The sequence below is a fragment of the Lingula anatina genome, chromosome 1, assembly GCF_051362555.1.
Source record: "Lingula anatina isolate TDL-2025a chromosome 1, LinAna3.0, whole genome shotgun sequence".
Lineage (NCBI taxonomy): Eukaryota > Metazoa > Brachiopoda > Lingulata > Lingulida > Lingulidae > Lingula > Lingula anatina.
In genome coordinates this window covers 57,838,930-57,865,023 of record NC_141767.1, presented here as the reverse complement: position 1 = coordinate 57,865,023, position 26,094 = coordinate 57,838,930, and the positions used below count along the sequence as shown (strand labels likewise).

The 26,094-nt window shown below is 35.0% G+C and overlaps 2 protein-coding genes across 4 annotated transcripts in view; both read left to right on the top strand.

Moving 5' to 3' along the window:
* Nucleotides 1-648: 648 nt before the first annotated feature.
* LOC106178136 (putative tubulin polyglutamylase TTLL2) lies at nt 649-5,444 on the top strand. The gene is made up of 3 exons (XM_013561202.2): nt 649-776; nt 1,424-3,798; nt 3,961-5,444. Exon 2 carries the CDS (start codon nt 1,478-1,480, stop codon nt 3,791-3,793), a length of 2,316 nt encoding a protein of 771 aa, XP_013416656.2. The 5' UTR covers nt 649-776; nt 1,424-1,477; the 3' UTR covers nt 3,794-3,798; nt 3,961-5,444.
* A 381-nt stretch (nt 5,445-5,825) lies between these two features.
* The window catches only part of LOC106178091 (RING finger protein 17), a 37,766-nt gene continuing 17,497 nt past the window's right edge, over nt 5,826-26,094 (top strand). Inside the window, exons 1-24 of one of the 3 annotated variants that reach the window (XM_086994756.1) lie at nt 5,826-5,955; nt 7,238-7,362; nt 7,735-7,841; nt 8,302-8,470; nt 8,827-8,885; nt 9,212-9,356; nt 9,690-9,770; nt 10,002-10,102; nt 17,059-17,125; nt 17,334-17,382; nt 17,553-17,685; nt 18,090-18,161; nt 18,954-19,036; nt 19,917-20,063; nt 20,394-20,549; nt 20,843-20,999; nt 21,256-21,340; nt 21,740-21,814; nt 22,006-22,159; nt 23,517-23,632; nt 24,284-24,383; nt 25,048-25,220; nt 25,402-25,464; nt 25,765-25,819. In XM_086994756.1, the coding sequence (XP_086850882.1) occupies nt 5,904-5,955; nt 7,238-7,362; nt 7,735-7,841; nt 8,302-8,470; nt 8,827-8,885; nt 9,212-9,356; nt 9,690-9,770; nt 10,002-10,102; nt 17,059-17,125; nt 17,334-17,382; nt 17,553-17,685; nt 18,090-18,161; nt 18,954-19,036; nt 19,917-20,063; nt 20,394-20,549; nt 20,843-20,999; nt 21,256-21,340; nt 21,740-21,814; nt 22,006-22,159; nt 23,517-23,632; nt 24,284-24,383; nt 25,048-25,220; nt 25,402-25,464; nt 25,765-25,819 (2,524 nt within the window). In that variant the 5' untranslated portion in view covers nt 5,826-5,903. Of the gene's footprint in view, nt 5,956-7,237; nt 7,363-7,734; nt 7,842-8,298; nt 8,471-8,826; nt 8,886-9,211; nt 9,357-9,689; nt 9,771-10,001; nt 10,103-17,058; nt 17,126-17,333; nt 17,383-17,552; nt 17,686-18,089; nt 18,162-18,953; nt 19,037-19,916; nt 20,064-20,393; nt 20,550-20,842; nt 21,000-21,255; nt 21,341-21,739; nt 21,815-22,005; nt 22,160-23,516; nt 23,633-24,283; nt 24,384-25,047; nt 25,221-25,401; nt 25,465-25,764; nt 25,820-26,094 lie in introns of those variants that run through there. The other 2 variants (XM_086994749.1, XM_086994760.1) reach the window with 2 other exon arrangements.

The window sequence follows — 26,094 nt, the reverse complement described above, 5'->3', positions numbered from 1 at the left end:
CTAGTATTTGTCAACGGCCTTTAAGTCATTCACATTAAAAAAATATACTTTTATAAATGCTTGTATGTACACTACTGCAAAAAAACTTAACTCATTTATTCAGTTAATTGAAAAAACATTGTTTCAAGGTGGTATAGATTTCTCTAACTTAACTGCTATAATATAATATAATATAATATAATATAATATAATATAATATAATATAATATAATATAATATAATATAATATAATATAATATAATATAAATGTGAAGGCACAAAAGACAAGTAAAAAATCCCAAAGTAAATATTTTGGTAAAAACAAGGGTTTTCTCCACCGAGATGAAATAATATATAATACTACACCCCATTTCCATAGAATTTTAGATCGATCTATCCCTGTGGGGAGTCTCACTTGATTACTGTCAGCTTGGCCGGCTTAAGCGTCTGTCCCGCCTACTAAAAGCTGTAAGGGAGTAATTAACTATGATGCCAGCTCGGCTGACTGCAATTTACCCCCAGGGAGTTAGGTCGATCTAAATCTTAATCTCTAGATCGATCTAAATTTCTGGGAAAGCACCCCTAGACTACAAAAGGCTACAAAAATGCAATCAATGCGATAGTTGAGACGAGTAGAAATATATATGTAACAAATCTGGTTTTTGTGCTTTCTGATTGGCTGTTGGCATAGAGAGATAGTCACGTGGTAACAACAGTGAATGTCATTTGGTGAGGTGATGTCTACTGGCTAGGGCAGGTGGTGTTACCTGTAGATACAGACAGAATGTTGTATCTCGGTAAGTATATTAACAATCAAAGCTATCATCAGCATACATGATTGAACTTTTTTTATGTTTAACGCAATGGCATAGCACCATTCGGTTACTTATGATTCCTTTTGAGCGGTATCATGCAACCACACAGTTAAGATGTCTTACCGCCCAAGCAGAAGCTATCTAGAAAGAATCGTCGAAGTGATATTGATACAGGCCCTGTGTATGATTTACAAAAACTCAGATTGATCCACCTATGTCTTATGTAGATGTCACACAGATCAATGTTAAAAAATCTCATACACGCGAAAATCTAAGGAAATCGGTAAAATTTCCAAATTTGCCTGATGGTCATCGGTTATTATCAGAGGACACATTTGTGGGTTCCAGAGGTTTAACTAGGAAGGTTTATAGATAATAAATGTCATAATCTATATGTCTTGTGCATTTTTCACAAAAAAGAAAGATATTTTATGACAGTGTTTTGCAAATTCTTTTTCTATTTTTCTCAAGTTTCTGCTACTGTACTTCATCTTGCTGCTAGCATCAGTTAGTAAATTCCTCCCCTATCATTTATAAAAAAATGTAATCATAACATGTTAAGGTTATTTTTTGTAAAAATGTGTGTCTCAACTAAGAAACTCAGATCTCATGTTTGTCTATATTCTCAGGTATAATGCCACTCATAAGGAAAATGACAGCCAGGTTTGCTAGCTGACAACAGCATGAGCCTTAGTAAACAGCTGGTATTTCGACTCAATGACAATGGTGTTGGGCCAGAGCTGTTGAGAGATGTCTTTGTAGAACGGGGATGGATTGAATTTGATGAAGACACTCAAGAGGAGTTTGACTGGAACATTTGGTGGAAAACAAGCAGATTTAGGAACTCTGAGTATGAACAAATTCTACCATGGCAAAGGCTTAACCACTATCCTAAAACCACAGGCATCACTAAAAAAGACAGCTTGGCAAGAAATCTCAAGCGAATGAAAGGAGTATATGGTCCTAATGTATATAATTTTAGTCCTTTGTCATACAACGTACCCAATGACTACACACGTTTTGTGTCAGATGTATCAAAACAGAAACAGCACAATCCTGACCAGTTGAACTTTTGGATATGCAAGCCAGCAGACCTATCACGTGGAAGAGGCATCTTTTTGTTTAAAGACATCAACCAACTGCAGTATGATTGTACTGCAGTTGTCCAGAAGTACATTCAAAACCCTTTGCTCATCTCAGGATACAAATTCGATATCAGAATTTATGTGTGTGTATCCAGCTTCCATCCACTGTATGTCTATATTTACCAAGAGGGACTTGTTCGCTTCAGTACTGAAAAATTCGACCTAAGCTCTTTGACAAATGTATTTTCACACCTTACAAATACTTCTATAAACAAGCATGGGCCCATGTACACATTAGAAAAAGAAAGAGTTGGACCTGGCTGCAAATGGACACTCACACAGTTACGATATTATCTCCATCAAGCAAATATTGATGATCGCCCTCTATTTGCCAAGATAGAGAATCTCATTATATTGACATTACTTGCTCAAATTCCACAAGTCCCAAAAATCAACAACTGCTTTGAACTGTATGGTTTTGATATTTTGATTGATGATCAACTCAAACCTTGGCTTCTTGAAGTCAATTTTAGTCCTGCACTGGGTGTGGACTGTGTCACAGATGTGACTGTTAAAAAGCCATTGGTAAATGATGTGATTGATATGCTGAACTTCAAAATCCAAGATGCAGATAGAGGTGGAAGTGATTTTAAGAAACGCTATGCTTGTAGAATGTTTACTGGACGCCCTCCTAGACCAAATTCAGCCAAGAGACCAGTGTCAAAACAACTATCAAAAAAGCCTGCCATAAATCCTAATGGTGCCAAACTTCCCAGTATCAACTTAAATGGTAATATGAGTGGAAGCAGTGAAGCAGTAAATACAGCTGGTGATGATGATCTATCCCTTTTTTCTGATTATTCAGCACAAACCAGACGCTCACTTGCCAGTAGAGAGGCTCACTCCAGAAATGCATCTAGATCTGATAGTTCAGACACTTCAACATCATCATCCACACCTCGTAGCAGCAATGGAACACAGCGAAGCCTGACTTCAAAGTCTGGTTTGAAGAGAGTCGACTCAAGGGCCAATAATTTGCATACAATAGTAGAGGGAAGATTGAGTAGGTTGACCAAGGACTTAAATGGAAATGATTTAAAAATGGCCCGTGAAGATAGTATTGGATCATTTCATTCAGAGATAACAATGTCTAGTCTTCCACCTGACAGTGCAGACTCCTTGTCTTTTTCAAGTGAAGAAGCATTTGAAAAACAAGCTCATTTCAGTGACCAGCGCAAACAGCCCACTAGTGAAAAGAAAGAGGGAAGAGAAAAGAAAGGTCAAGTGATCACTGTAAAGCAGTCCTCATTGTCACAAACAAAACAAACTAGCCATAACAATCCTTTGCAGTCACGCAATTTCCATGCCAATTCCTTTCATAAATTCAAGTCAGATGACATTTATGCCAATAACAAACATTTCTTGTTTGATGGTGACCGTGAAAAGGCCACGAGAAGCATGTCTTCTTTAAAACAAATGAAAAAGACTTCTAGTTTCAGCAAGCTTCGTCTGAAGTCCCAGATTCACAATAAGGAGAGAGCAGGGATGGGCGCACAAGGACGGTCTTCGGTTCAAAGCCCAGACAAGCCTCATGGGGGGAGGTTTGACAGTGGGGATTCCCAGAAACCTCACATTAAAAGTGGTCCACGTAAGAGGGTTGGTGATTTTTATCTAGTCTACCCACTCAGTGAACCTGGCAGAGGATCCCACACTCAGAGTCTGGATATCAGGGCTGCAGTACGTGAACTCCAGCAGAAGTTAAACTCTGTTCTAGGAAAGGGAAAAGTGCCAAAGAGCCCAACACGTGCAGGCCATATGCGTAAAGCTGCAAAGGCAGATGAAGAGGTGGAACCTACTCTGTGGGCTCCTATCAAACCTGAAGAAGGACATTCAAATGCTTTGCATGAAACATAACAAAGGTACATACATGTATTTCAAGCAAAGTTCCGTTGAATAATTTTTTGGTATGCCTCATGCTGATGAATGTTTGTGCAAAATCTGAAGCAACTCTCAAAGTTCATTTAATTTAATGTTTTGTCAGTATGTAGTATTACATGTTTTATTTTTATTTTACTTTTCAGAACTCCTATGATCAGCGCTCAAAAGAGGCAATCTGGGAGGTAGCCTTCTGGGTCTTTGATGCCATAAGGATGATGTGTACCAAGCAGTGCGGCTTTTTAAAAATCATAATCTGGGGAAATTGTTATTAAATAACTGTGCACTTTCAAAGTTTGTATGATTTGGTGAATTGGACAGTAATTGATTACTAACTGAACTGTGTGGCCCAAAGTCTCTGTGTTATGAGTCATTTCATTTTTAATTTATGCCTTTTATATTTTAAAATTGTTATAGTGTCAATTGAAATTCTGTATAAAAAGCATCCTATCATAAATGTCACAGCAAGCTGCAGCATACATTACCAGTTGAGTATATGCACAGATACTTGCCCACTATGCAGTTTCAATGATTCTAGGAACAGATTTGCTTTTTATAGATTTTCAGGATGCCATATAGCATATCAGCTGTTGATATTATGTGTGGTCTATGCATATTTATGCATAGCACAAGAACTGCGAAAAGGCAAAAATTGTGGTGACATGCTAATGACAGTGTCAGTCTGCAGTTACCTACATGTATGGTTTACATAAAAGGTTCCGCATATTAATGTAATCTAACTTGCCATAATTCTATGCATTATCTATTTGAGTTTGCCATAAGACAGTGAATGTGATAGTTGTAATCTTAAGTAACAAATTTAAATAATATGCTCAATGTATTGTAGTTTGTTTTATAAGATTATTCTCCCACCTTATTAGATAGTAACTAAGTTTAAGAGGATATTGGAAGACAGTGGTGCATTTATAAAGGCATAATATCTCATACCAGTCATATTTTAACATTTGCTTTTCATGCTGCTGTAATGTTCTGTGGATTTTGATGGTTTGCAATTTATGTAAATTAAATGTTTTAATTAACTGTTAGCTAGTACTTATAATTACCTTTAAGAAGGTTGTGTTGCTCTAACATATGTTTCTTTTGTTCAGTCAGTCAAATGTTGTTAATTGTTATTCATATTTTGCAACAAGGGAATGTGATACTTTAATAAAAAGGACTTTCAGACAGGCATATTTCACCAAGATGTACTGTAGATTTTTATCATAATTGAACAGGCCATACAGATTGACCACAGTTGTTTTGATATGGTTCCAATTTCTAGTACTGTTTAATTGGTACCTGGCTTAATTAAATGTACAAGTTAAAAGTTTTTGAATTATAGATTTTAAATGAAGGAAATTTGTGCACAAATTGAATCGAAGCTAGGCTTCGCTAGGGTTAAATAATATGCCAATTCTGAGTTGTTGCTGAGTTATTTAGACATAGGGTTTTCTTACAATATGCTTTGTATTCTGACTGCTTTGTATTCTGACTTAAGTGGTAATTTATGCTAACTAATGATTTGTGCCTTTTCTTAAATTTATTTTAATGTTCTTAATATTTAAAAGCTGTTTTAATTAACAATGGTGTTCTTACAACTGTAGACCCCAAAATAAAATCCCTGAAAGAATTTTATGTGGCTTGGTTTCATTATCTTTTTATAACATATTACTAGTTTGTAATGTGTCCAAGTGTATCCATCGCAGTATTGTTGGTTTCTTATGACAGCAATAATACTTGTTTAGTTTAAACATCTTGTGGGGGATGTTAACATTTTTTAATATGAATTTTGATTCAGTTGAAAAACCGTGCTAAATTGATGCCAGTCTGTTTCCAAATATTCTCCAAAACCTTATCTACCTGACCTATACACTGAAATTTAATTAAAAAATATTATGACGTGATTTCTAAGAAGTACATTGCAGTACTACATGTACTAGTGCCACCAAGAACGAGGTGTTTGAGCGGAGGGAGTAATTCCTTATATCATATGTAGAGCGAGAGCGAGATTGTTGCCTCCATTTCAAAACCTCGAAACCGAGGCTCAATTTACATGTGTTGAGGAGAAAGGGTACTAATATCGTTGATAATGCAGAAGAATCCTACATGTCCTGCGTGCTGCCACACCTTTGGCACGAAAGGTAATGTTAAGAATGCATTTTTGCTACTGTGCGTTAAAAGAATTTTTGTGCAAATTATTTATCTAAACGTGCAACTGCTGTCTATTCATTTAATGAGGACAAAATTCGACTTCATTCGTGTCATTGTCATACATGTACATGCAACTCGTATATCGTAACATAAATATCTAGCGATTTGATGTATATCTGCCACATAATTGACTGCAGGGAGCGTTATTTTTTTTTTGCTTTAAAATTGGTTTTAACTTTCAGACAAAAATTGGTTTATTGCAATTCAAAGTAAATCCAAAGCAATCGATTTAGATAGGTATATCAGAAAAATTTTCAAACTGATCAGAAAATTATAATACTTATATCATCTGAAAGGTAATGCAAAAACCGGATGAAATCACTTGGAATTTTTTAAATATTCCTACAAGCAACAAAGATATTGAAGTTTTTTAACTGCAAAAATTCACCAAAAGTGTCCACACTCTTCAGCTTAAAACCTGTCACTACTGTCCAGCGGTGATCACTCAGCTGTAGCTGCAGCTCAAATTGCTTGTGACTAATTAGGGCAATTATGACTGTATGTTAATCTAATGACCCGGAAACAAACCCAAATTGGCAACTGCACAAGCACATGGCTGGGATGGCTTCCGTGCAGATCATGTATTATAAATATTGTGCATCAAATAAACTATACTTCGCATGGTTTAATTTTCATGTTTTTTCTACATAATATTGCAAATTTCATAAACTTTATTCGCTATAAATTTCAAAAAGCTGCAACCAGCACTTAACTGACATTTTTTAGCATTTTGTCGAGGCAAAACTTCAAACGCCCTGAACTGAAACTTCTCAAAGACTGCAACACGGGAAAATCACGTGATCGGATTTTACTCTTTGATTTACAGCTTATTTAGTTAATGGCTTGTATTAGTTTTACTAAAAGAGAGATTTAAAAAAGGGGTGCTATTGGCGAGCTGTCAGAAGGCCGATATCAGTTTTACACTTCACTGCCCCTGGATAGTTCCTACTGTAGCGCCCCTAGCGGATTGTGATATACCTAATTTAGATTTTAAGAAGTAAATTACGTGTGAATGTTATTTTGTGAAATTTTGAATTTGGTTGTACTGAATTTCCATCAGGGTATGATATGTTATTGTTTTGATAAGAAAGATATAAGACATGTTTTCTTGTTACACTGTGTGGACTTGTCTTACCGTCACATTAACATGATATCTCTAATTCTGCATGGGAATGGCTACAACTAGACTGATTTAACTTCTTTTCTTACCAGACCCAGCTCGGCCTCATGGTCCACGAATGCCCCTGTTGCTGAGATGTGGGCATACATATTGTGAAAGTTGTCTTTTCAAACTTGCCAAATTTCACAAGACTGGTATACCATGCCCATCATGCAAAGTGAGTATGCAGAAAAATATTTTGGCCATGGGTGTATTGATTTAAACTACTTAAATGCCTACCAGTTCACAACAATTGTTGTTGCCAAATTAAGGTACCTCTTAGTTGTTTGGCAGATAATAATTTTGCAGATATCAGCATCCAAGTTATTAAATTTTGTTTTTTTCGTCCCTTATGATCCAAAGATAGATTTGGTGGATTTAGGTGGGGATGTGGTTGAAATTACATTTAACAATCCAACTGTGTCAGGGTTTGAAATAAAATTGAAAACAGGGAAGACTTTACTTGTTAAATGTAAAGTAGGCAATTTGAAGTAAGCTTGAAATGAAAGATGTAATTATTTACAGAATGTGTTTCCCTTTATGTTCACAGGTTTTGACACAGCTGAAAGAAGAAGGGAGTATAAAATGTTTGGAGCCAAACATATATTTACTTGGTTTGCTCTCTGCACAAAGAAGAAAGAGTGTTGCCAGCAACAAGTAAATGCCATAAAACATATTACATCAACATAAGGGGTTTATTATATATATTATGACCATTCAGTGAATCCAGATTTGATATAATTAAAAAAAAGTGTCATTAAGTGTTGTTAGTCTTACTACACATGCAGTCATATTAGATAATGAATTGATTATTATTTTTTAAATACAAAGAACATTGGATTCTGAATGAGTTTTAAATTTATGTGCCAATTGAAGAGATACGACATATGTACCAATGCATATTAACTAAAGTGATTTCTTTTTGTGTGCTCCAGAAAGTGAACAAGATCTGAATTTAGATATTTATATGTTATATATCCTTTGTTAATTTAGACCTTGTTTGGCAAAAAAAAAAAAAAAAAAAAAAAAAAAAAAAAAAAAATATATATATATATATATATATATATATATATATATATATATATATATATATTGCATTTTACAACTTTTCCAGCAGCGTCCTTAACTTTACACCAGCTGGAATGTTGCCAAGAAAGAAGAAAAGCAGCCTGGAGGAGTCAGAAGACTGCGAAACAAAAGTTCCTTGCAAAGAGTGTAATTTTAATCCAGCTACATGCTGTTGTCTCAAGTGTGATGTAACCATGTGTGGGATATGCTTTGATAGGGTATGTTATCTGAAATATAAAATTAATGTTAGTTTCTTAGTATTTGTTGAATTTTATTATTAATTTAATACATTGTAAATGATTAAAAATATAATGGAGAACAGAAGTATCACATGCTGTTTCACTTTGCGCTGTTTTTTTAAAGCTGATGATTTTAAAGCAAAAGAATTAAGCAGATGTGTGTTCTTTATAATTTGATTTGAATTGCTCCAAGGGGATAACAATCGTCCAGAAGTTAAATTTTTTGTTGTGATGCTCACACATACACTTGGTAACTTATTGTGATTAAAACCACTGATGTGTTTTATGATAATTTATTTTATCTGGATGCTCTCACTGACAAATGTTTTGAACAGGTTCACTCTGCCTCCAATACGTTAAGGAAGCATCAAGCTGTGCCAATCTATGAAAGCGGGTGAGAAAACGGCATAAACTGTTACAATAGCAGTACAAAGATACTGTCAGTCAAATTATGATTTATAGAAGTTAATCATAAAAGTCCCTGTGATGTACTTTCTGAAAAGTGACATTGATGTTTCTGTGAAATTTAAAATGTTCTTTCTTAAAAGTGATATTAATAGCTCTCTTAAATGATCTTTTTTACTTTGAAATTAACCTTAAAAACTGTTTGAATAGTACTTGCATTTATTAGGTGTTGTATCATGTGATCAATAATACTACATGCTTTGCTGAAACAGATTTTTTGGCTTAAATAATTGTGGTGGTATATTGGTTTTTCAGTTTGTCACTTGGTGGCAGTGTTTGTAAGGATCATGACAACCGTGCCATAGAATACTTCTGTGAGGACGACCAAACTGCAATATGTTCACATTGTGTTATTGTAGGGGAGCACAAGAGCCATGCCATTTCTTCTATGGAGGACAAAGTGAGAATGCTTTCTTACATTGTGAAAAAAATTGATAATTCAAATGGATAGTGCATAATGTGCAAGCATTGATACCTGTTACATTTACAGATAACTTAAATGTTATTTTTTGCAGTTTATTTTTTTGGTGGAATGTTTATTGGTACAGTTTTGAAGTAAACATGAGAAACATCCCTTTAGAATGGAAATTTTGTTTGTGGCAACACTGAAACCTCTGCACATTTTGTCGTCCACTGTCACCGAGTCTTTTCATGCTTGTGATGAAATTGTATTTGGCACACTCATAAATGTTAACCGAAACAAATTTTGATATATGGGCTTTTATTTTTGTAGAATAAAACTGTGTTTGCAGACATGGAACCCGTGATTAACACAGCTGCCAAGGTGCTAAAAAACCTGAAAAAGTCAGAAAAGGTAACATATTTTTATGTTGTTGAAAGTACTGTTGAGATAAAGCAATCAATTTTGAATGTCAAAATGTTCTTTACTCATGAAGGGTCATGAATAACTACAGTGGCTTATTGATAGGATTTTTATGAAAACTTGCAATATTTTTTGCCTCCTGAGCATTTTCAATGAAATAAATATCTGAAGTTTGTGTGCATAGATCACATGAACATGAATTACATAATTACACTGTTACAGGTGCTGAATGATGGTATTCCAGATAGTAGAGTTACAGCAATTCAGCTTGTTGAGGAAGTGCAGTCTCATTTCCAAACATTACATGGACTGCTTCAAGCAAGGTGAGATGTAAATATTTAGACACACTTTTTATGTACAGACACAGATGTGTCTGTACATATAGCCATCATCTGCGTCTGTCGTCGCCGTCGTCGCCGTCGCCGTGCACTTTTACCGATAACACGATAAGTGGAAAACCATTTTGCCTTTTGATTTGAAACTTGCAGAACTGATGAATATTCATAATACGCAGGTCAAGTTCGAAAATCAGCATGATCGGGTCACTCTTAGGGAATTTATGCTGTTTTTTCACTTTTTTCAACATATATGCAGCACCGATAACACGATAAGTGGAAAACCATTGTACCTTTTGACTTGAAACTTACAGAACTGATGAATATTCATAATATGCAGGTCAAGTTTGAAAATCGGCATGATTGGGCCATTTTTAGGAAATTTATGCTGTTTTTTCACTTTTTCAGCATATATGCAGCACCGATAACACAGTAAGTGGAAAACCATTTTACCTTTTGGCTTGAAACTTACAGAACTGATGAATATTCATAATATGCAGGTCAAGTTCGAAAATCGGCATGATTGGGCCATTTTTAGGAAATTTATGCTGTTTTTTCACTTTTTTAGCATATATGCAGCACCGATAACACAGTAAGTGGAAAACCATTTTACCTTTTGGCTTGAAACTTACAGAACTGATGAAAATTCCTAATACGCAGGTCAAGTTCGAAAATCGGCATGATTGGGCCATTTTTAGGGAATTTATGCTGTTTTTTCACTTTTTCAGCATATATGCAGCACCGATAACACAGTAAGTGGAAAACCATTTTACCTTTTGGCTTGAAACTTACAGAACTGATGAATATTCATAATATGCAGGTCAAGTTCGAAAATCGGCATGATTGGGCCATTTTTAGGGAATTTATGCTGTTTTTTCACTTTTGCAGCATATATGCAGCACCGATAACACAGTAAGTGGAAAACCATTTTACCTTTTGGCTTGAAACTTACAGAACTGATGAAAATTCTTAATACGCAGGTCAAGTTCGAAAATCAGCATGATTGGGCCATTTTTAGGGAATTTATGCTGTTTTTTCACTTTTCAATATAAATGGAACACTGATAACACAATATAAGAAAAACGGATTGGCCAATTGGCATTATATTCACAGGAGTGGTCAATCTTCTTAAAATGCAGGTTGAGTTCGAAAATCAGCATAATCGGGCCATTTTTAGGGAATTTATGCTGTTTTTTCACTTTTCAATATAAATGCAACACTGATAACACAATATAAGAAAAACGGATTGGCCAATTGGCATTATATTCACAGGAGTGGTCAATCTTACTAAAATGCAGGTTGAGTTCGAAAATCAGCATAATCGGGCCATTATTTTAGAAGTTATACTGTTTTTTCACATTTCCTCAGATTCAATTATTAGGCATGTTAACAGTCTCATTATTGAACTAATTAGATGCGTAAAAGTGTTTGTTTGATATTTCCTGCATCTTTACAACATTGTTAGTTGATTATGTAAAAAAAAACATGGTAAACTTGTTATCATGTATTGTGTAATAAAGTGTCAAAAATGGAAATAAACTCATATCATTGCAGTTTGTCAGATTCAATCATCCACTATGTTCAGAATCTCAGAATGGAGGAAATTGGACATTTAACACTGTTCTATTGATACTTTTCCCATCTCATCAATTTTCTTAGTTGGTCATATAAAAATGGCAGTAAAATGTTTATTTTGTTTTATGTTAAAAAAGTGTTAAAAATGGAAATAAACCCATTTCAGGACAGTGCTGTCTTGTTTACATTTTGGCATTTTCAAGATGTGACTTTGAAGTTCCATGGGCCTGAAGACCTTTGCTTGTCATGTTTTCTGAATGTCCATGTTACTAATATTTTATTAATAACATTTGATGGTTATTATGCTGTTAAACATTATGTAACGTTGCATCAAAATTTGAAGAAACCCCTATTTAGGGCACTGCTCCTATGATGACCATTTAAGGGAAAACATGTCACTTGCTGTTCTCAAACTTATAAGAAAGAAACATGGGTCTAACATACAGCCTCAGTAGGCAATGCAGTCTGTTTGGTAAATTTTTCTGGCAATTTAACAGTTTTTTGTGAAAATTTAATTTTTCACTTATTGACATTTTCAAGGTGCGACTTTGAACCTCCACGGGCTTGAAGACCCTTGCTAGTCACATTTTCTGAAAATCCATGACACGTATATTTTATCATTTAAAATTGATGGTCATTATGCTGTTAAGCATTATGTAATGTTGCATCAAAATAGAAGAAAACACAATATTTGGTGCTGCTGCCATGATGACCATTTTGGGAAAACGGTGTTACTTATTACTGTCAAACTTTCAAAAAAGAAACAGGACTTAAATGCAGCCCGAGTTGGAAAAGCAGTCTAATTGGCTTCTTTTTCTGGAAGTTATACACTTAGTGAAATATTCATTATCTTTTTGGCATATTCATTGTGGGACTCAGAGCTCCCATGGACATGAAGCCTAATGGTAATCAAATTTTCTACATGTCCATGCTATTTATAGTCAATAATCAAAAATTGGTGATAATTATTCTATAATTGTACCACCAGCGTTAGCGCTGGCGGTACACATGGTTTTAGTCCCGTCCGGATCGTTCCGCCGGCTCTGCCGGCTCCGCCGGCTCCGCCGGACGGCTACCGTTACCGCTTCTCCTCATAGACGGTAAGGGCCCCCGTACCCATCTCTTGGATTTAGGTCACCTATAATCTCAACTCGTTCCACATAAAATTTGGGCTTTGTCGGTTTTGGGGTCTAGGTGTGACACTCATTGCAATGCACCCTTGTCTAAAAATGGCAAAATTAAATGCTAATTATCTACCCTACGGAAGGAATTACGGGAAAAATTTCTACAGACGGCTTTCCAAAAGTCATATGTGTAGATTTCAAATATGCCCTTGGATTTGACCTTTGACCTTTATTTCAAGGTCAAACGGGCCAAAATTTTCAAAAAAATTAATTTTTTTACGAAAAAAAAATTATTTGCCCTGTTTTTCAGACACCACACAGACTTAACCAATGATATTATTGGAAAGTGTTACCCTTCAGGTCATCTTTCATCTCCGTGAATTTGGGGTCAATCGGTGCATTTTCACGGGAGTAGCGGCCATAAGATACCGAAACTGAAAACTGTCTCTAATTCAGGAACCGTTAATGCTAGAGACCCATTCTTTTTTGCATTTTGTAGAGCATGTAAAGCCCAACACTGGAGGTGGTCTCAGTTTTTTTGTATTCCATACGGTTTTCGAGTTACGCTGTATCAAGAAGTACATATTGGTGGTGAAAGTAAAATGTGCAGTACGGTAATGGATAATAAATTTTGAACTCCGGAAAAATAAAACATAAGGCTTGGCAAAGCAGACAAGTTGTGGTCAAAAATGACATTATTTCATCAAATTTGAACATCTGGAACTTCAGAGCACCTCCCATTTCAAGAATTTTGACCAAAATGACCTTTTCTTTATTTTAATTAATTTTTTCTGATGGAAATTTATGGCACATTATGGTAACTCCAAAATTATAACATTTAGTCCCTTATATCTCCAAAACTGGCAGAGATAGGTCCATAGTTACTATTGAAGTTGAATAGGAAGTCATATACTGGCAATCTAAATGTGACCTTAAAATTGACCTTTGACCTACTTTTCACCATGAACTGAACTTTGCAAATTTTGGTTCCCTTTTATCTCCAAAACTGGCAGAGATAGGTCCATAGTTACTATTGAAGTTGAATAGGAAGTCATATACTGGCAATCTAAATGTGACCTTAAAATTGACCTTTGACCTACTTTTCACCATGAACTGAACTTTGCAAATTTTGCTTCCCTTTTATCTCCAAAACTGGCAGAGATAGGTCCATAGTTACTATTGAAGTTGAATATGAAGTCATATAGTGGCAATCTATATGTGACCTTGAAATTGACCTTTGACCTACTTTTCACCATGAACTGAACTTTGCAAATTTTGCTTCCCTTTTATCTCCAAAACTGGCAGAGATAGGTCCATAGTTACTATTGAAGTTGAATAGGAAGTCATATACTGGCAATCTAAATGTGACCTTAAAATTGACCTTTGACCTACTTTTCACCATGAACTGAACTTTGCAAATTTTGCTTCCCTTTTATCTCCAAAACTGGCAGAGATAGGTCCATAGTTACTATTGAAGTTGAATATGAAGTCATATACTGGCAATCTATATGTGACCTTGAAATTGACCTTTGACCTACTTTTCACCATGAACTGAACTTTGCAAATTTTGCTTCCCTTTTATCTCCAAAACTGGCAGAGATAGGTCCATAGTTACTATTGAAGTTGAATAGGAAGTCATATACTGGCAATCTTACTGTGACCTTGAAATTGACCTTTGACCTACTTTTCACCATGAGCTGAACTTTGCAAATTTTGCTTCCCTTTTATCTCCAAAGTTACGCTGTATCAAAAAGTACATATTGGTGGTGAAAGCAAAATGTGCAGTACGGTAATGTATAATAAATTTTGAACTCCGGAAAAATAAAACATAAGGCTTGGCAAAGCAGACAAGTTGTGGTCAAAAATGACATTATTTCATCAAGAATTTTGACCAAAATGACCTTTTCTTTATTTTAATTAATTTCTTCTATAGGAAATTTATGGCACATTATGGTAACTCCAAAATTATAACATTTAGTCCCTTATTTCTCCAAAACTGGCAGAGATAGGTCCATAGTTACTATTGAAGTTGAATAGGAAGTCATATACTGACAATCTTACTGTGACCTTGAATTGACCTTTGACCTACTTTTCACCATGAACTGAACTTTGCAAATTTTGCTTCCCTTTTATCTCCAAAACTGGCAGAGATAGGTCCATAGTTACTATTGAACTTGAATAGGAAGTCATATATTGGCAATCTAAATGTGACCTTGAAATTGACCTTTGACCTACTTTTCACCATGAACTGAACTTTGCAAATTTTGCTTCCCTTTTATCTCCAAAACTGGCAGAGATAGGTCCATAGTTACTATTGAACTTGAATAGGAAGTCATATATTGGCAATCTAAATGTGACCTTGAAATTGACCTTTGACCTACTTTTCACCATGAACTGAACTTTGCAAATTTTGGTTCCCTTTTATCTCCAAAACTGGCAGAGATAGGTCCATAGTTACTATTGAAGTTGAATATGAAGTCATATACTGGCAATCTAAATGTGACCTTGAAATTGACCTTTGACCTACTTTTCACCATGAACTGAACTTTGCAAATTTTGCTTCCCTTTTATCTCCAAAACTGGCAGAGATAGGTCCATAGTTACTATTGAAGTTGAATAGGAAGTCATATACTGGCAATTTGCTGTGACCTTGAAATTGACTTTTGACCTACCTTACGATGAACTTAACTTTGATTGTACCATTTTTAGGCATATATATTTTTTGCATATTTTGAAAATTCTTGTTGATTGCATTTTTACAGCTTGTCAAGCAGAAGACTGGTGGCTGTGACCCTTATTTTGTGTATGTGGGGGTCTATACGAATGCGCTTGCTCCAGCTGGTGGTACAATATTCGGAGGCGCTATCGCCTCTCTGATCCTCTAGTTTATTATGTAATGTTACATCAAAATTAACAATAATCTTTTTGCACTGCTACTGCAAACATTATGAAAAGAAAACTGTGTTACTTATTATTATATTTAACTTATAAGTACGATTTTTAGGATTGGCATGCAGTTGAAATTAGAAAGCCAGGTCAATTGGGTAATCATTTTTATTAAATTTATGCATTTTTTGTGAAATTTTCATTTTTCTCATTCTGGCACTTTCTAATTGAAAACTTGAACTCTGATGGGCCTGGAGCCTTATGCTTTTACTTTCATCAGCGTTACCTGTTGTGCATAATTAAAATTTTATGTTGACTGTGCAGTTAAACATAATGTATTATTGCATCAGAATTGGGCAGTCTCCTGTTTTTGTGCATTATTGTTTTCTGCTTTTCTTAAGGTGTGACTTATGGGCCTGAAGACCTTTGATAGACAAATTTGTGTGGTCAGTCTGTTAATTCCCCTTGGGTATTCACAAGGCTAATTTCAGTGCTATAAACTCATTTACCTAATTAAGTAGCCATTAATTGAAATTTCATAAAGCACACTTGTTGATATTTCCCTGTTAAGCTCTCTGCTAGATAACAAAGTGTCCATAATAAAAAAGCAGTGAATAACAGCTTCATTAGAATTATATTTTTGTTGTTTCTATTTAATTTTTTCTCCAACACTGGCATTTTTAAGATGTGATTTTTAACTTCCATCCACCTGAGGCTGTGCACATTTTCAGTATTTCCACATAAGCAGCTGTATTGGTATTTATGTCTTTAAACACGATGTAATATTATTTTATGCACTGTCATCATTTTTCATATATAGGGATTTTCATCATGTGAATTTTAACTCTCATGGTCCTGACATTGTAATCTTATTGAAAGGGTGGATTAAGACCATCTTCTGGGTCTCCTGGAAGACAGTCAGATTTTACAGTTTATATTAACGGGTTTCTGTTGGAAGACTATCAAAATGGAGGATGGATCAACAAAGATACTTTGGAATACTGTCAGAAAATATCTCTGAATCTGCTCCTGTTATTGACCATGTTACCTGTTGTGCATGATTAAAAATCAGTGTTGACTGACTGTGCTATTATAAGCATTTATTATTGCATCAAAATTGACATAATGACCTATTTTGCATCTTTTTTTTTCTGTTTTTTGTCTGTACATTTGACAGCTTTGCTGCCTTGTTTCAATGTGGTTGTTAGTTTTTTTATTGTTTGTATGTCCATTCATAATCTAAGTCTGAACATATTAAATTAATTTGCAGGAAAGATGAATTCTTTTATAAACCTTTCAGTTCATGAAATTTGACATTTGTATAAGAAGTTAAAAACCACCCAAAATGTTTAATTTCAGGGAGATAGAGTTAACAGCAGAAATAGAAACAGCATGCGCTGAACAGATAATGCCAATGGAAGATATGGTGTGTTCTTTTTTCTATTCCACACATACTGCTAAATTTTAATTAACAAGTTCAGTATGTAATAATGTTAAGATGTTTTAACTATTTGTCTGGAATTGAAATTTTGTGTCCTCAATTATTGCAGATATTACATCTTACATGGGGAAGTGACATTTATGTCAGGGATTTTATACTTTACCTGAATTTGAAATACCTGTTTCCTTTTCAGAAACTAAACATTGTTGAGGAGTCAAAGAGAATAGAGTTTCTTTTAAAAGGTATTAAAAGTATTTCAAAATTTATCAAAGACTTTTATGTTTTGTGTTAAATGTAAAACAGGTTGGGAAAGGAGGTTGTTCTCAAAGTTCCTCTCAAAAAGATGTCTTTAAGAAATATTAACCCAGAACTACAGAAATTAACAAAACTGTATGTTCATATATTTGTAAAGATGCCAGAAAGGTGATGAATAACAACAATCAACTGATACTGAATGCCAATGAGATTTTGAGTAAGCTGCAGTCTATAGAGACTTTCCCTTGTCACTGTGTTCCTGTGGTTGAGGAGGAGCAGCTTGGGGTGAAGTGAGTACACTTTTTGAAAACTGTTCAGTTGAGGTACCAGACATATTTCTGTTATAATTTTAATCTTTTATGAAGTTGAAAGAAAACTGTGAATTAGTTTATGGAGTTTTACATTACCTGATTTTTGGTTGATTAAAACTCTCTTAACAGTGAAAACACAGTTTGATGGTATGTGGAAGTAGTCTCTGCATAACTTGTAACCTTATAACTTAATATGTTTACCTGAGCAAATCTCATGGAACAGACTTTTTGTTTTACATGAACTGAAAATTACAAAAAATGTCGACAGTTTACTGCATTTGTAAAACCATAGATCTTTTTAAATTTTGGACAGTGCTTTTGGTTTGAAGAAGTCAGTTTTTTTGCTTGTTTGTGTAATCTTATCAGTGCTAAACCTATTGCAGAGTTCAGTTCACAGAAGACTTCAAAAACATGATACCAGAGTATGGCAAGATCCAATCCACCCCAATCAATAGGTGAGTCAGCATTTACGTGATAATCAAATCATGTACACATGTTAACCTATGTATTTAAGGTTTTCCACTAGATTTTGCACATAAGGGTCATTTTGACCCCCACTTTTTAAAAATGGGGGTCAAGAATTTATAAGTTTGAAATAACATTGAAATAAATATAAAAAGCAATAAAAACAACAAAAGTCACAAGTGTTATTTATTATCAGTTTACTTTCTACTTCCTTCTGTTTTTGTCAGCTTTAAATTTTGCAAGGGCACCACCAAAATTAAACTCTCCCAGTTTTGACCCCTCTTTGGAAAGTAACATTAACTTTTCCACACGCTCTGGACTTAATTTTCTTGGCGATTTTGTGTGGATTCTGTTAATACAACTAAATCCCCTTCACAAGGCACACTACTAATTGAGATGTGCAATAACAGTGCAATAACAACCAACTTGCAAAAGAATGGATACAAATCTTTGTAGTCCTCTGTTGTTAACACATGCTCAGAAAAAATCAATGACAGACCTTATGTGAAAACTGTAGGTGACCAGGGTCATTTAAAGAATGTCACTAATGGAACTTTCTGACCTTTACTGACATTTACAAAACAACAAGTAGATAATGTTACACTCAGGACTGAGATAAATGTGTATCAAATGGGGGTCAATTTTGATAAAACAGCATCAGGGACACACAAAAATTGCAAGTAGTTCATATCCAGTATGTTCTGAGAACTAGATCTGTAAGCAAACTTTGGAACAATATTTTTTTAATGTTTTCACATTTTTGTGACACATTATTTCTTTAGGTTTGAGCTGGTGCCTCTTAGTGAGATTGTAGATAAAGGAGATGATAGGACCTCAGAAATCAGTGATGATGTCATCATTGAGGGTATGTAAACAGTGTTCAACTTCACTAAATTCAGACTGCAATGTTACCCACTGGCCTGGAGATAACTACATAACTGGGCCAAAGTTTTCCAGAATCTGATCTTTCTTCACATAAATTTCTGTAAACCTTTAAATTTAATGTTGTTTTACCCACCTAAAATGATAAAAAGTATTTATTTTAATAAAAATTACTAAAAAATCAAAACCTCTGTATGCATAAAGTGGGTGTGATACTATCAGTAGGCATTGCCTTCCATTTATAATAAAAGTAAGGCAGTTTCATCTTCAGGCCCACCAGTGCACCTGTCAAGAATTACAGTGTGCACCTAATTATGTATTAAGTTATTATCTGTGACATTATAAAAGTATATCAAAACCCCCTTCTTAAAAGATAAGAAGGCTGCTTTCTTTATAAACTCTGCCAGTAAACCAATGATTGAAACTCCCAAGTTTGTAAAGGACAGAAAACCAGTTTAAACTTGAAAGTAGAGCTGTGTGATTTTATAACCTCTTCTTAGTTAAAGTAATGGTTTCCAAAAGCACTTTCGAAAAATTGAGAATCCAAGCAGGGTAAAGACTCACTTGTTCATCTAAAAGGAAATGCAGAGGATCATTTTCAAAGGCAGGTTTTAGTTAAATAAGATTGTTTTTGAGACATATATATAATTTTAGTTTACTTTTACATCTTGTTTTATCTTAATCAAGATGATAAATATCATGCAGGCCAGAAGATTTTAAAAAGCTGGTGGCCAGAATGTCCAGTAAGCTGAGTAGGTTTTGGCTCAGACTAAAAAAATTTGTTTTAAAGTAAATACTTTAATTTTCAAACAGTTACGAAATTATACAATAAAAAGATATAAGGTATTTCCCCCACATTGCAGAAGAGATAGAAGAGAGCTTGTCTACTGATGGTAGCTTGTCTACCTCTCAACACAGCCAGCACAGTTCTGGGACTGGCACCAGTGTCTCTGCCACTGACACCATTGCACATAGAAAAAAGATGGCTCAGAGGACAAAGGTCAACTTTGGTAAGCATGATCCTCTCTTGTGCTTAATATTAGCTTTAAGGAAGTGCAATACCAGCACACTGGGGAGGGGGGGGGGGGGGGGCTAAACATGTGGGTTTTGATGTTTTACTTAATCTCATGTAGTCAGACTTTTCAAGACTATTCTTATTTTGTTCACATATTTTTATCATTTTAAAATATGTTTGTAGTTTTTTAGTGTAAAATTTGAAAAATATATAGTAATGATAATGATAAGTTTGCTTTATGAAATTTAGTCAGCGAATCAGTAATAGAAAGCTTACACTATTTTAATAAACTGCATATGATAATATTGCTGAGTTTTGATTTCAGTACGACAAGAGTTGGTGTATGTCACCCATATAAAAAACCCTAGTCACTTCATAATCCAGAGAGTAGCAGATGTAGAGAGGCTCAAATCCTTAGCCAGGAATATGAACAAATGGTGTAATGGAGATAAGGCAGAAAGACCGTCTTCTGCATGCAAAGGTAAGATTCTTGGAAGAAACAGTTTGGCATGTTTGACTCTGAATCTGTGTAGAATGTCTTGTTATCAAAGTCTTGTTTATGTGAAATTGCATTCTGAATAGTATCTTGTATTCTGTTGTATTTATTATATTGATCAGTTAGGATTGAAGGCAACATTTTTTCTAGTTTTCAGAACTGTATCTGTATCTTGTAAATAACCAAGCAAACTAAGGGAAATACTGCCTGAATAGAACTTTACCCTATATCGTATCAGTTTGAAGTTGTCTTTTTACCATTCTATGTTTTATTCACAGATGATCTAGTCCTTTGTCAGTATGCTTTGGATAACTGCTGGTATAGGGCCAGGGTGAAAGATATTTTGTGGGATAGTGACACCACCACATCAAGCAAGCCAAAGATAGAAGTATATTATATAGACTATGGCAACACTGAGATTGTGCCCTTAGAAAAGTAAGTGTTTTGCTTTGTATCATTGTGTGTGTTTGTTAATTCATCTGTATTGCAGTAATCTGTTTCATTGCATAGATTGGTTTTCATTACAGTTTCTTTGCGTAAAGGGAAAACATACTTAGCAATCACCATTCCTATTGGTGTATTTTTGAACATTGTAATGGGATGGATACGACTGATTGCTGTTTGTTTACTATTGAAATATGTTGATCATGATGGTGTAGGTAGTTGGTAAGTTGCCATTTATATATTACAGAGTGCGTGCAATGCAGAACAGGTTTTTGCGTGTCCCAGAGTTAGCTGTGCAGTGTGCCCTTTTGGACTTGGTTCCTGCTGACAAGGTACATTTAAGAACATGCCCATTTTTTAAAAATGAGCAATATTTAATTATCCATTCTTATGCTACGTGTGTGGAACTTTTGTGTATGTGGCTTTATGATTAAACGTTTGTTTGACATTCACTAAGACCCCATTCCCATGGATTTTAGATCAATCTATCCCTGTGGGGAGTCTCACTAGATAACTGTCAGCTTAGCCAGCTAAAGCGTCTGTCCCACCTACTAAAAGCTGTAAGGGGGTAATTAACTTTGTTGCGCGCTCGGCTGACTGCAATTTAGCATGAACCCCCAGGGAGTTAGGTCGATCTAACTCTAAATCTCTGGATCAATCTAAATCTGTGGGAATGCACCCTAAGGCAGTGTTGATGGGTTTTAGATAGATGATTCATTAATTACTTGCAGACCAACCCACAGTGGTCCCTTGAAGCAATCCAATCATTTGCAAAGATGACAGAGGATAAACCCATGCTCATGAGTGTAAGTGGCACATGAATTTGCCTAATGCATGTATTGACAAAATAATATTTTTATAGTTCACATTAAATAGTAGATCTGGATCACATGCTTCAAACTGTTAAAATCTAGAATTTGGTTACTATCCAACATTTTTTTTTATTGAATCAACATTCAATTTTGTCTTAGAAAAATATCTTTGGGGCTTTTTCCAGGTTGTTAAAAATGTAAACAATGTGATGCATGTGGACCTGAGTAAGCCTCCCAATGATGGAATCCAGGATGACCGCCCTGTTTCTATGAGGGATTCTCTTGTATTCCTAGAACTGGCCTGTCTAGCCACCCCAGAGTCCACTCATGTTACTTCTGGTAAGAAAAAGGCCAAAGAAAATGGTGGCAATGGAAGAGCTGCTGCTCGGAAAAATTAAGTCTTACTGGAAGTGATACAGTTACATTTTAGTTTAATAAAAATTTCATCTGAGATTGGAACCCATATAAAGACGTATATAACAGCATGTTTTTTTTTTTTTTGTTATATTCAGCTCAAATATGAAACATGATTGTATTGTTAGGAAAATTAAACAAATCTGTACTTATTTTAAGATTTGATGTCATTGCTTTAATGAATCCAATGGAAACAATTGTGGGTATGGTGCTGGTGCTTTTGAATTAGGATAAAGATTATACTTGTTTATATATGAAAAGCTAAAACATTTAAGTAGTAAGGAAAAGAGCATTTTAGCAGATGGGTAAAATGCATTAAGTGGAACTTTTTGACATGCAAAGTGTTAACTTTATTAAAATGTAAGTCATAACCTGTCTGTAAATAAATGTTTTCACTGACAATTTATTCTGTGTCATTTTTTCATTACACACACTTACCATTGGATTTATTAAATATAGTGACAAGAAGGGTTTTTATATAGTGATTCAGCAAATTGGATTAATTCCCTTTGCCAGGTTGTCATCACTATTACTGCCTTCCTAACATCCCAAAAGATAAATGTATATCATGGAACAGTTACTTTCCATATGTCTTTGGCTCTGATACACATGCTTATTTTCGTTATTGGTATCAGCCTTACCATGTAGATGGATGATGAACCTTGGTAATATAACTCCATCTGTGCTTTATTGTTATTTGGACAGTGTGGTTGTAACATGTCTAAATTTTTATTAACTAATGCATGCATTGATATGATGAAAAATATGGAAAATAGTTAGGCAGACGGTCAGATTTTAAAGTTTACATTGACGAGTATCTAATTTTTTCAGTCGGAAGACGGTCAAAAATAGAGAATAGATCAACAAAGATAATTTGGAAGACTGTCAGAAAATATCTCTGGATCCGCCCCTGTTTCTAGTAGTAGCTTGACTTGAATTTTTGCTTAAATTTATTTCACATATTAAGAAAAATTTACAGTGAATATTTACGTATTTTAAGAGAATAAGTTGAAAGATGTACCTTTTTAAGGAACACTCTGGGAACATCAGGCAAAAACGTGAGATGCCTGGAGAAAATTTAATTACTCATCTGGTCTCTATTTCTTTAAACCTATAAGTTTGAAAAACAATTGATGTGACTTCACGAATTTAATTTTATGGACTTAACCTTTTGATGGCAAGTGAAAAATCGAACATCCATCTCCATTTTGAGAATTCATTCCCTGGTATTTAGCCAGATATTCTGGCAATTCTGAGACCTTAAAAGTTGTGTAAATTGCAGGCCCAATGCTACTACCTGCCAGAAGATACCTCCATCCAGAGCTGCCGGAAATAGATGACATATTAGATGTGGTGATAAGTCACGTTGACAGTCCCAGTAGCTTTTACGTACAACAAGTAAGTGAATAGTTGGAAATAGTGTTAGTTGCATTAATTTTACAGTGAGATATTTTAAAGACATTAAAAAATGAGATATTTAGCCTTAAGATAAAAAGATGTTATTGTAACACCAGAACATGCATTTTTGATCTGACAGGAAATCCTCAACCTAATCAGACCTGCCCTTCTTGAAATCGCCCTTCTGAGGGGTTGCCACAGTGGAATGAACACCTACACCTGTGCTTTGTCCACCTCCTACCTCCTGCAGTCCTCTTTAGCATCCATAAACTTTTTCCTCAGCCTCCCACATTTCTCTTTCCTACTGATTTCATTGCCAGCATTGTATGCCTTACATACATTTCTTCCATCCTTCTGATGTATCCATACCAGCACAGCCTCCACTCTTGCTATCTCAACAAACCTTGCCATCCCTAATAAGATCTCTAACAGCTTCTCGTTTCTCACTCTATTCCTCCATGTTTTTCCCAGTGAGAAACCCAAGTGAGCATAATCATTCATTGAACATCAAAGCTTCCATCTTCTTTTCTTGTTTTTTTTCTTATTGGTACTGTTTCCATCCCACACAGCATACATGGTCTTATATATGTCCTGCACACATTTCTCTTAGCAAGCAATTTATGTCATTAAGAATTGAAATTCAAATTTCAGACTAATGATGAGGCTAGATACTTTTCACAAATGATGGAAGAGCTCCAAACTGTTTACAACAATACTGAAGATCTGTATGCTGTTTTGTGTCCACAAAAAGGTAAATGTTATTGACCTGAACAATCCTTTATAACAATTTGGCACTGCCAAAATGAGGTAGTAGGTAGTGGCACATTTATAGCCCTAGCAGGTTTGATGGGTTACAGAGAAGCTGATACCTACAGTATGAAGTCTGTGCAGGTGAAACGTCATTTTGGTAAATGAAATGCATAGCTGCCATCAGTTCTAGACTTGGTCTGTGTTATCAACTAACTGTCAAGTGTCAGTTTTCACAAAACCATGTTAGCTTGAGAATGCCATTGTGGTTAAGTATTTTAAATTTATCTACATATTTGAAACATTTAGCTAACAATCCAAGAGTGTTCTGTAGTCTAGCCAAGGGTTTGTGGAACTGCCTCCAGGACACTCAGGCCTGTAGCCAGCAATTTCAAATGGGGGGTTCGTTTTCTGAAAAAGTGGACCTTTTTCCATAAAACCTACTTGTACCTAAATCAAATTTTATCCAGAGTGGACCTTTTCCCAGCAAAAAGGGCAGTTCTTTTGCACCCCCCGAACCCCCCCTGGCTACGGGCCTGACACTCCTGACTTAATGTCCAGGTGACACCTCGTAGAAGTGGCATACCAGGTCATTTAAACAGTGGGGAGGGGGTTATATACAAATAAATGCACTCTAATATACATGTACTAACATCCTTCATATTCAGACATGGTGTGTGTAGCCCAGTACCATGACAACCTGTGGTATCGTGCCCAGGTGACCCGTCTCCCTGGCAGGAGAATGGTTGAGATACAGTATGTGGATTTTGGAAACTCAGAAATCATCTCACACTTGAAGCTCAGGAAAATTTTGGACAGGCATCTAGTGCTTCCTGCTCAGGTAGGATTTTCTTAGGCATTTGGTACCATGTTGAAAGCTACATTATCACATGTAACATCTGCCATATGTTGTTTGTTGGTAGTGGTTTTTTTAGACAGAATAATTAATGAACTAATTTGATTTGAGAAGCTGTGTGTGCATGTTAGAAGAAACTTAACGGAAAAACATGGATTCATTCCAGGGACTGCACTGTAGTCTTGCTGATATTGAACCTGTTGATGTAGAGGTGGGATGGAGTCCACAGGTATATCAAATAATGTTCCAGTTATTCTGTATTTTTATTTAATTTGAAGGACATTTGAAGTAATGTGAGTGCATTTGAGGAAAATTGTGTAGTTTTTATAAATGTCAAAGCAATGAGTCAGAGAAATTAAGACAACATCTGAAACAGGGCATGGCTTATATATTTTTCTGCAAATGTTTTTGGTGTTTATTGTGTCTGAACTGATGTGATTAATGTTCCACCAACTTTGGTGTTTAAACAATTAAGTGATCTGACCTAAGTACCTGACAAGCAACCAATTCTTAATCAATTTTTATTAAGGTCGTGGATCAGTTCAAGACGAATGTCTTCCAGCAAAGAGTTTTGAGAGTCAAAGGTAATAATCATAATAATTGATAATTTTAAGTGCATGGGAAGTGGTATGTTGGTTATACAGTTCATAAATTAGTTGATATTTAATGAAAGGGTCCATAAACTAATTGTTCAGATTATTTATATGTCTTTAATTGTCCTGTGATCAAAATATAATTTGCAGTACTTAATATTTTCATGTTTACTTTGAACATTGTGGAACAGGGAGAGGAGCTAAAATGTGGGTCATTGTTTAAACAGGGTATGGTTTGATTTTCTTTGCAAGTTTTCTCTCCCTTT